The sequence below is a fragment of the Eulemur rufifrons genome, chromosome 6, assembly GCF_041146395.1.
Source record: "Eulemur rufifrons isolate Redbay chromosome 6, OSU_ERuf_1, whole genome shotgun sequence".
NCBI lineage: Eukaryota > Metazoa > Chordata > Mammalia > Primates > Lemuridae > Eulemur > Eulemur rufifrons.
Genome location: NC_090988.1, coordinates 11,235,920 through 11,247,555, shown reverse-complemented (window position 1 = coordinate 11,247,555; position 11,636 = coordinate 11,235,920). Strand labels below are relative to the sequence as shown.

At 37.8% G+C, this 11,636-nt stretch overlaps 1 protein-coding gene across 1 annotated transcript; it reads left to right on the top strand.

Moving 5' to 3' along the window:
- The first annotated feature begins 4,088 nt into the window (after positions 1–4,088).
- Positions 4,089–5,042, top strand: OR8A1 (olfactory receptor family 8 subfamily A member 1). The gene has a single exon (XM_069470449.1). The coding sequence runs from the start codon at positions 4,113–4,115 to the stop codon at positions 5,040–5,042; it is 930 nt and encodes a 309-aa protein (XP_069326550.1). The 5' UTR covers positions 4,089–4,112.
- Positions 5,043–11,636: the final 6,594 nt, after the last annotated feature.

The window sequence follows — 11,636 nt, the reverse complement described above, 5'->3', positions numbered from 1 at the left end:
AGTTCTTACAAGTCTACCTTCATGTGCTCCTCTGGCCATTCTACACTGTCAGTCTACAGGTACGGCAGCACGGTGACAAATTTAACTTTCCTTTACTAAAACTATATAGTTTGTTTTAGTAAAATATTTGAATTTGTTTTAAAAATCCTTTAAAATAAGCTAGTCAAGTGTGCATACTCATGAATAACTAATGATAAGTAACAACCATAATGTTAGCAACTGATGATGATGTTGGTAACAACCAACGTGGCTGTGGTGATAATGGTTATGATGATAATGATGATAATGGTGATAGGATTGTTGGTGGTACAATATTCTAGTGCTGGCATTAGACTCTAAGTTTACCTCGCTGCAAGATGACTCTACCAATAAAGGAAAATTAACACACCTGGGAGACAAAATATGCTTCACAGAGGAGATCTAAACCAAGACTCTAATTGTTCCAGTAATGAGGACTCCGGTTCCTGAGTGGTTAAATCCCAGGAGATACTCTGTCATATTTATGTAAAGAGAATCCAAAGCTTCCCAATGTCAGTGACCCATTTTTCATGACTGCGCTGTCCCTTTGAGTAAATTTAGGACCAGAATCTATGTGGTTCTTGCATTTCCTGACTTTTGAAACCACTGCATCCCCTAAAATTTCCAGGAGATTGTGCTCCATTTTTTCCTCAGCACAGGTATTTAATTACAGATTTAAAGCAACTGTATGAGAAAAATATTTCTTCCATGAACTCTTGTTTATTACACAGGCTACTTACAATTGTATGTTTACCTTCACCTCTGTGTGCTTTTTTCTCTGTGTGCTGTGTTCTCATCAGCAGTAATCCTGAGCCTCTGATGGCTTGGTAAAACTGGACATAATAACTGTAGTAACTGATATGAAATATGTGGTTCATGTTTGCCTATCTTATATTATTGGAGGATTATGAGAGTGAAAAATTAAATCAATGTTGTCTAGGATTCTCCTGTACAATAGTGTTTCTATTTCTACTACACTCAGTGAATGGTGTTCACTCTGTGCTACTTTATAAGGCACTTTTATCTACAATAGTTATTCATAAGGTGAATTTTCTATATTTCTTCCTCGTTTTAAAAGGCAGATTGGGTAAAAGGGGATGAGTGTTTTTCATGTACTGTTAGCTAGAAAAAATCTTTTCTCCTTTTTAACAAATGAAAATAACACATTTCCATTGTAATAAATGGAAATAATTCCCTATACAAAACGTTTGCGACTAGAAGTGTTTTGAATTTCAAATTTTTTCAGATTTTGGAATATTTGCATATATATAATGAGATATCTTGGGGATGGGCCCCCAGTCTAAACATGAAATTTATTTGTTTCATACACCCCTCATACACATGGCCTGCAGGTAATTCTATACAATATTTTAAATAACCTTGTACATGAAAAGATTTTGACTTTGTTTTGACTGCATCCCAACACATGATATTGGGTATCAAATTTTCCACTTGTGGCATCAGGTCAGTGTTCAAGATCCAGATTTTGGAGCATTTTGGATTTTGAATTTTCAGATTATGGATGATCAACCTGTTTTCAAAAAATCTTAGTTACTTCTGATACTAATTACTATAAAGTTAAATGCCTCGCCACCAATAATTTAACATATAAAACTTACAATGCAAGCAGATTTTGTCTTCACACCACATCCTAGGGATTTTAAAGACTCTTTCTTACACCTAAGAAAAAAAAATACAATTAGTGCCAGTTATTATAGAAATCAAATGATTTATCATATTTTAAAATGCTATATCATAAAAGCAGATTATAAAATGTTTTGTAAATATACATATATATCTATATATATATGTAAATACACATACACATAGAAAAAAAATCTAGAAGGATATTCACTATCAGTGTTAGGTTCCAAGTAGCAGAAAAAAATTTTTTTTTAATTTTTGCTTATTTGCATTTTTAATTTTTTATAATGCATGTATATTGCCTTTATAATTTTTTAATGCATCCAATAAGATCCTGTCTCTATAGTCAAAAATTTAATAAATTAATTTTACTATATAATAACAAAGTGCTACACAAAGATAAGCTATGATAAAACAGTATAGTTCAGTGGAGACAAAACAGACTGGTGGACAGAACTCCTGGGTTTTAGGCCCAGTTCCGCTTCTTATTAACTCAGATAACTTGAGTAACTTATTTAACTTTTACAGCTTCTATTTCCTAGAGAACGAAAAAAAAAAAAAACAGCATTTCTCTTTTTTCCTACGCTATGCATATACTAAGATATCAAGTATAAAGCATGTCTCAATCACACACTGATTAGAGCTGTAAATGTGTAAGTGTTTAAATTTATAAGGCTACACAGGTGAGACAAGAGAAGAAGCTCATGGCCAGGAGAGAGCAGAAGTAAATTTGAGTTCCAAGTCACGTTGGGCAACTCACTTAGTATCTGGCACTTCAGTTTTCTTAATATAAAAATGGAAGTAAAAATTCTTCTCTAAAAACATTTCTACCCAGACTCAAAAATTTTAGAAGTTAATGAGATTGACCTTTGAAAGACATGTGTAAACTATAGTTCATTATACAAAAGTTAGTAATTACATAAGAAAGTAATTAAAATAGAGAGAATTTAAGTTTTTTAGCTTAAGAAATGCATCCCAGGCCGGGAGCAGTGGCTCACGCCTGTAATCCCAGCACTCTGGGAGGCCAAGGTGGGCGGATTGTTTGAGCTCAGGAGTTCGAGATCAGCCTGAGCAAGAGTGAGACCCCGTCTCTACTAAACATAGAAAGAAATTATACAGACAGCTAAAAATATATAGAGAAAAATTATCCGGGCATGGTGGCACATGCCTGTAGTCCCAGCTACTCAGGAGGCTGAGGCAGGAGGATCGCCTGAGCCCAGGAGTTTGAGGTTGCTGTGAGCTAGGCTGATGCCACAGCACTCTAGCCCGGGCAACAGAGTGAGACTCTGTCTCAAAAAAAAAAAAAAAAAGAAAGAAAGAAATGTATCCCACAGATGAGGATATCTACATGTATTGTTTCCAGCAATGATCATCCATGATTCCTAGAGACATGTCTGCAATTTGAATACTTTGCCATTAGAGATGTATTAATAATAGTGCCATGGGTTGATATTACAATCTGAAAATAATAATAATTAGCTATTGAACACTTACTGTGGACAATACTATGTGCCAGTGCCCAGGCTACACCACAGATCAATTAATTCAGAACTCCTATGGGTAGCACCCAGGGTAATTTTTTAAAATATCCCAGGTGATTGTAATATATAGCCAATACTGAGAACCACTGCCTTAGGGCCTCAAGTCCAGTGCAAAACTAAGAACAAATTCCAGACACTTAATGACAACTCACATTTTTACAGGAACTGAGTATTTGAAAAAAGATTTCTAAATATGCATCATCGTTAACCCATGTTATGTTTACAACTTCCTTTGGAATTGATACTACTAATTTCTTCATTGTTCAGATATAGAAATTGACACGTCACTCAATGATGCACCTCGTACTAACTACCTTATCACCCTGACATTGCATCAATTTGAGATAGGTATTCATACATTCACACTCAGTGAATATTTAGCAATTCCATACATGACAGGGAAATCTCATTTTTGAAGCAAAATCCATTTCCAACTACAAAATATGAAATGTACTTCTTAGTATATATACAGGATAGAGGTTGGTTCTCCAACCTCACTATAATATAAATCAGGATCACTGGAGAGATTGTTAATATACCAATTGCTGGGCCCCATCCCCAGAGTTTCTAATTTAGTAGATGTGGGGGAGGCCTGAGAATGTGCATCTCTAACGAGCTCCAGGTAATGGCAATGATGCTGATCCAGGGACTATACTTTGAGAAACATGGCTCGAGGGTATTTGTGAAATACGCGCCTGGTAAAGATCCATATCTGGCGCATTTCCTCTCATCTTCATGATTTTTGAAACTGCCAGTAAGAGCAGGATTGTGGGGAGGGTACATCAGCAAAGAACCCAGGATGGCCCAACTGGCACCAAAGGCTCAACACGAGCTTCCCCAAGCAGTCCAAGAGCAGCTTGTCATGGGGTTCTTTTCTCTCATCCCCACAGGCCTCCCACCCAGAGGAGAATGGCTGCAGAAAATCACTCTTCAGTGACAGAATTCATTCTAGGGGGATTAACAAACCGGCCAGACCTCCAGCTCCCTCTCTTCCTCCTCTTCCTCGGGATCTACTCAGTCACCATGGTGGGGAACCTGGGCATGATCACCCTGATCTGTCTGAACTCTCAGCTTCACACCCCCATGTACTACTTCCTCAGACATTTGTCATTTGTGGATCTCTGCTACTCCTCTGTCATTACCCCTAAAATGCTGGTGAACTTTGTGTCAGAGAATAACATCATCTCCTATTCAGGGTGCATGTCACAGCTCTACTCCTTCCTTGTTTTTGTCATTGCTGAATGTTACATGCTGACGGTGATGGCCTACGACCGCTATGTCGCCATCTGCCGCCCTTTGCTTTACAACATCATCATGTCTCATCCAGTCTGCTCCCTGCTGGTGGCCATGGTCTACACCATGGGACTCACTGGCTCCACAGTAGAGACTGGCCTCATGTTAAAACTGCCCTTCTGTGATCACCACATCAGTCATTATTTCTGTGACATCCTCCCTCTTATGAAGCTCTCCTGCTCTAGCACCTATGATGTTGAGATGACAGTCTTCCTTTTGGCTGGATTCAACATCATAGTCACCAGCTTCACAGTCCTTGTTTCCTACACCTTCATCCTCTCCAGCATCCTCCGTATCAGCACCACAGAGGGCAGGTCCAAAGCCTTCAGCACCTGCAGCTCCCACCTTGCAGCTGTGGGGATGTTCTATGGCTCAACTGCATTCATGTACTTAAAACCCTCCACAGCCAGTTCCCTGGCCCAGGAGAACGTGGCCTCTGTGTTCTACACCACAGTAATCCCCATGCTGAACCCCCTGGTCTACAGCCTGAGGAACAAGGAGGTAAAGGCTGCCATGCAGAAAACACTGAAGAGAAAACTGTTGTGATGCAAATGTTATTGATCTTTTTAAACTTAAAAGTAAATAGTTATAAATATCAGAGGGATGTCCTCTGAATGCTGGCCCAACTGTGAAGGGGACACAATCACTTCTCCATATGGTTGGGTGAATGCCTTCTCTCCTTCTTTCCTCTTCCTCCCCTCCCTTTCTTCTCTCATTTCTGTTTGAAACCGGCCAACTTCAAGTTCATATTTTCTTTCATCTGGGAGCTAATTCCTCCATCCTGCGCCCTTTGGTAAATATTTACTATCTTAACTGTAACTTAAATTTTAAACTTTCAGCATTTAGTTTCAGAGTCATTCATGGTTTTATTACCTTCTATATAGAAAATATTACTCAGTCCAATTCTTACTTTTTGTACTCAGGAGTAAACAAGGCAAAGAGAGGTGAATTTAAAAGTCACCAAGAAGGCTGGACACAGTGCTCGTGCCTGTAATCCCAGCACTTTGGGAGGCCGAGACAGGAGGATCACTTGAGGTCAGGAAGTCAAGACCAGCCTAGGCAACATAGCAAGACCCTGTCTCTACAAAAAATAAAAATAAAAAAATCGCCAAGGAGTGATATACAGTCCCTTTCTTAATCAGACTTTTTCCTTTCCTATCTTTTCACTGTTCTCTACTTATTCCTGCCCAAGAATTTCTACCTGATCCTTTTATGTAACTTTCTTAGCAATTATAGTAATAATAATAATAGCAGCTAACATGTTTTTGGATACTTACTCTGAGCCATGCAACTCTTGAAAGTGCTTTCTATTTTATTTCAATTATACATCACAACAGATCAGTACTCTTGTATCCCCATTTCACAGATATGAAAACTTGGTTTAGGAATTTGCTCAAGGACACAGAGCTGATAAATAAACAACACTGGGATTCGAACCCCACTCTCAATGACTCCAGAGCTCATACTCTTGGATCTCATACATGATTCCCTTCACTTTAGGCTGACAGTCCCTTTAAACATCCTATTAAGCCTCCCATAATTATGCTTTTCTAATTTCAGATGCTTTCTGAAAGTAATTTCTCAAATCCCCTCCTTCTATCATCTGCCCTAACCTCTTTCCCTTTATGGGCAACATCTAGAATAGAAGGGGAGAATATACCTAACTAGCATATAAATAAACTCCAGCAAATCAACAATAAAAAGACATCAACATCCACAGAAAAAAATGAGCAAGGTATATAGAACAGACAATTTACGGAAGAGAAAACCCAAAGTACCACTGAGCATGTGAAGAGATGCTCAAACCAATTACTAAACATAGAAGTGCAAATTAAAACAGTGATATATCTTTTTACATCTATAAGATTGGCAAAAATTAAAAAGCTGGATGATGTTAAGTGTTAGTGAGGAAGTGGGGCTTTAGGAACCCTCATGTACTGCGGCTATTCTGGAGAGCAGTAAGACGTTCCTTAGGAAAATAAGTATATATGTCCACAGGACATAGCAAATCTGGTCCAGGGTATATATAGCCCAAAAGCATCCTCTCTCAGGCCCATAAGACGGAATGTACAAAGACATTCATTATACCATTATCTTTCGTGACAGGAGAGTAGAGACAAAATAGGTGTCCACCATTGGGAAAGTAAATAAACAAACTGTGGTGGAGACTTTATAGCAGTTAGAAGCCAAGCATTAGCCATAGGCAATATATTAATAGCCTGGAGGTATAGTGCTGTGTGAAAAAAAGAAGAAATATAGTGAGATATAAAACATAATATTATTTATGTATATTAAAATTGCATGCACACAAACCCCTCCAAAAAATATTTAGCAAGAAAAAAAAAACATAAAATACACATTAAGAAGGTTGAATGGTTGCCCAGAGAGATAAGATGCATGGAAGTCAGGAGTGGGTAAAAGAAGAAACACAAAACCAAGACAGGCCACATTCTAGACCATAAAACACACTTTAACACATTTAAAGGAATAGAAATCATATTTCTTCTCTCAGGCCACAGTGAAATTAAACTAGAAATCAATAACACAAAGACAGCTGGAAAATCCTAAAATACTTGGAAATTTAACAACACATTTCTAAATAAGAAATCCCAAGAGAAATTTTAAAATATTTTTAACTATATGAAAATGAAAACATAACTAATCAAAATCTGTGGGATACAGCAAAAGCAGTGCTTAGAGGGAAATTTACAGCATTAGCAAAGAAGATCTAAAATCAACCACCTAAGCTTCCAACTTAGGAAACTAGAAAAAGAAGAGCCAATTAAATCCAAAGTAAGCAGAAGAAAAGAAATAAAAATTAGAGCAAAAGCCAATGAAATAGAAAACAGAAATAAACAGAGTAACTCAATGAAAACAAAGCTGATTCTTTGAAAAGATCAAGAAAATTGATAAGCCTCAAGCAAGGCTGAGAAAAAAAAAAAGAGAAGATACAGATTACTAGTATCAGAAATGAAAGAGGGACATCACTATAGATCCTGCAGACATTAAAAGAATAAAGGAATACTATGAACAACTCTATGCCTACAGACTTAATAACCTAGATGAAATGGACCAATTCCTTGAAAGACACGATCTGCCAAAACTCACACAAGAAGTAATAAATCTGAAAACCCCTATATCTATTAAAGACATTTCATCAATAATTAATTGATTAAATAATTAATATCCTTCCAAATGGAAAACACCAGGCCCAATAGGTTCACTGGTGAATTCTACCAAACATTTAAGGAAGAAATTATGCCAATTCTCTACAATCTCTTCCAGAAGATAGAAGCAAAGGAAATACTTCCTAACTCATCTATGAGGCCAGCATCACCCTAATTCCAAAACCAGACAAAGACATTACAAAAAAAGAAACTATAGACCAGTATCTCTCATGGACACAGATGTAAAACTCCTCAACAAAATATTAGCAAATGAATTCAACAATGTATTAAAAAATTATACACCACAACCAAGTGGGATTTATCCCAAGTATGCAAGGCTGGTTCAACATCTGAAAATCAATTAATATAATCCATTACATCAACAAGCTGTAAAAGAAAATCACATGATCATATCAATAGATGCAGAAAAAACACTTGGTAAAATTCAACATCAATTTATGATTTTAAAAAAAAAAAACCTCTCAATAGTTTTTTAAATAGGGGGGAACTTCCTCAACTTGATAAAGCACTAACTGATCAACACTAAGGTGCTCAAACAGTAGTAATATTCTTTGGGGGTAGGGGGCTTGGGGATGGTAAACTCACAACTAATGGATGCAGTGAGCCTTGTAGGGGGAGGAGGGCACGCCTCAAATCATGGTTTGGATGTGGCAAAGTCATAACATAGAACCAAAATGTTTGTACCCCCATAATTTCCTGAAATAAAAAAAAAGAATATCTTTTTTAAAAACCTACAGCTAATATCACACTTAATAATGACAAACTTGAAGCTTTCCCACTAAGAGCAGCAAAAATGCAAAGATGTCCCCTCTCACCACTGTTTTCCAACATTATACTAGAAGTCCTAGCTAATGCAATAAGACAAAAAAAGGAAATAAAAGATATAAAGATTGGGAAAGAAGAAATAAAACTGTCTTTTCACAGATAACATGACCCAAAATAATCAACCAAAAAAATTAGAACTAATAAGCAATTATACCAAGGTTGCAGCATACAAGATTAACATACAAAAGCCAATAGCTTTCCTATATGCCTGCAATTAACAAGTGGAATTTGAAATTCAAAACACAATACTATTTACATTAGTACCCCAAAAAGTAAAATACCTATGTATGAATCTAACAAAATAGGTACAAGATCTATATAAGGAAAACTACAAAACTCTAATGAAAGAAATCATAAAATAGATAGATATTCCATGTTCATAAATAGGAAGACTCAATAATTCATAATTGCCAAAACTTGGAAGCAACCAAGTTGTCCTTCAGTAGGTGAATGATAAATAAACTGTGGTATATCAAGACAATGGAATAGTACTCGGTGCTAAAAAGAAATAAGCTATCAAACCATGAAAAGACATGGAGTAAATAAAAGAAGCCAATCTGAAAAGGCTAAATACTGTATGATTCCCAAATCTGGAAAAGGCAAAACTGTGGAGACGGTAAAAAGATCATTGGTTGCCAGAGGTTAGGAAAGAGGAAGGAATGGGCAGTGCAGAGGACATTTTTAGGGCAGAGAAAATACTCTGTGTGATACTATAATTGTAGATACGTGTCGTTCTACATTTGTCCAAACCCACAGAATGTACAACGTCAAAAGTGAATGCTAATGTAAACTGTGGGCTTTGGGTGATAATGATGTGTCAGTGTAAGTTCATCCATTGTAACAAATTGTACCACTCTGGCGGGCAATGTTGATAATGGGGAAGATCATGCATGTGTGAGGCCAGAGGGATACAGGAAATCTGTGTCCCTTCTCAATTTTGCTGTAAACCTAAATATTCTCTAAAAAATAAAATCTATTTTATTTTAGCAAAAGAAGAAATAGAAAGAAAAATTCATTTTTCCTAGACCCACCCTCAGGTGCACACCAGTCAACATAACTAAGAGGCCCTGGATCAGAGCCAGCCACTGGACTGTTAAATAAGGAGACAAGCAGGCCTGTCCTTGATATTTTTGGGGTCTGGGAAAAGACTATCTAAATATTTAAAAGTTATAAATCAAGCTAACAAAGTGTTAAATATTTTCCTTCTTTCTACCTTGACAAATATACCTTTATAACAAGCAAGAAGTCCAGGTTCAAATTTAGAAATCTCAGAATTCTAAGAGTTCCATGCCAGAACATAGTAGTACTAAAAGAAGGCTCTTCCCTGCTCCCAGCATAGCAGCCTGGCAGCATCAGCATTACTTTTTTTTTTTTTTTTTTTTTTGAGACAGAGTCTCACTCTGTTGCCCAGGCTAGAGTGCCGTGGCATTAGCCTAGCTCACAGCAACCTCAAACTCCTGGGCTCAGGCGATCCTCCTGTCTCAGCCTCCCAAGTAGCTGGGACTACAGGCAGGTGCCACCATGCCCGGCTAATTTTTGTCTATATATATAATTTTAGCCGTCCAGATCATTTCTTTCTATTTTTAGTAGAGATGGGGTCTCGCTCTTGTTCAGGCTGGTCTCAAACTCCTGAGCTCAAACAATCCGCCCACCTCGGCCTCCCAGAGTGCTAGGATTACAGGCGTCAGCCACCGCGCCCAGCCAGCATTACTTATTAAAAATGCAAGTTCTCAATCCTTGCACCAGACCTAGTAAATCAGAAGCTGTGGGGCATGGCCCAGCCCTTTGTCTTCATAAGCTTCTTAGGTAATTCTGGTGCAGGCTAAAGTTTAAGAACCACTGATCTGTCCACTAGTCGACCAGCTGTCCTGATTACACTGGGGTCCTACGCCCTGAAAATATTATCATGCTAAATCTCCCTCAACATATGAAATTCAAAATAATATTTTAATATTTGAAATGACACAATAATTACATATATTCTGAAACTAGTTTCTTTCTAGTTTTTTTTTAAGTCTCTTTATTTATAATTTAGATTTTTAAATTGGAAAATTGTGGAGATGTTCTCCAAAACCTTCTTGGGGCCCTGATTTGCTGGTGCTTAAGCACATGCTTTGTCTGCTTGTTTCGTTACATCCAGCCCAGGCCAAAGTAATGAAACTTGGTGGTGTATGATTCATATTCACAGCTATCTTACTCCAAGTCCCATGCAAAGAACGGAATCAGGTAGTGGAGACTCCCCCCTGCAGCACTGGGTGGTAGCAGCGACACACTGGCGTACTCCTGGGCCAGGGACATCAGCAGCAGGAAGAAGCCCACAGCTGTGAACTCACCTATGAGGCTGGGAGTCAGGGCCTCTCAGAGCACGTACTCTGCAGCTGTGTGCACAAGCAACAAGACACTGCTGGGCACGGGGCTATAAAGATGACAGGAAAGCAAGAATTTAACAGTATGGATGAGGCTGGAGTCAATGTTTCCTAATTATTACCAAATCTGGCTCCCCAGCCTTCTCTACCATTCTATGATTTGCCCCATATCTTTTCAACAAATTCCTTTCCTGGTGAAGTTCACTAGAGACTATTTTTCACAGCTAAGAACCATGGCTGATTATGACAGAAGCTGGCCAGATGGAGAGCCTGAGGAAAGCGAGATGGAGTGAGGGGAGTGTTCCAGGCTGAGCAGTTGCTCTCTCATGCTCCTGTGGCTGGTCACAACCCCGCGATCATCCTCTTGGAAGAGTGAAAACAGCAATTCCCTCTTGCTTCCACATCATACTCATGTGGTATTTATACTTGTTTTTCTCTTCCAGGCTCTCTTTGTTGGTGCAGTGAGGCAAAAAAAAAAAAAAAAAAAGTACAAACAGACCATATTCCAGAGATTATTATTCTTCCAGACACTAACATCTTTGGGAAAGAGTATGGGGAAGTCTGTAGTTGATTTGTCTTACAAGAGCTACATTTTAAGAGACTAAGCCAAATATTAATGCTCTAATGTCAACAAAAGAACTATAAACACATTTGCTTGCAACATAGATATCTATATATGTATCAGCTCAAAGTTTACTGGGAAGCTTCTTAAAATAATTTAGTACATCCCCAAAATTATTTCCAAAATCTAATAAAGCAAC

What these genes read in the sequence shown, in the direction of transcription:
- OR8A1 (XM_069470449.1), top strand. Translation starts at nt 4,113, where the DNA reads ATGGCTGCAGAAAATCACTCTTCAGTGACAGAATTCATTCTAGGGGGA.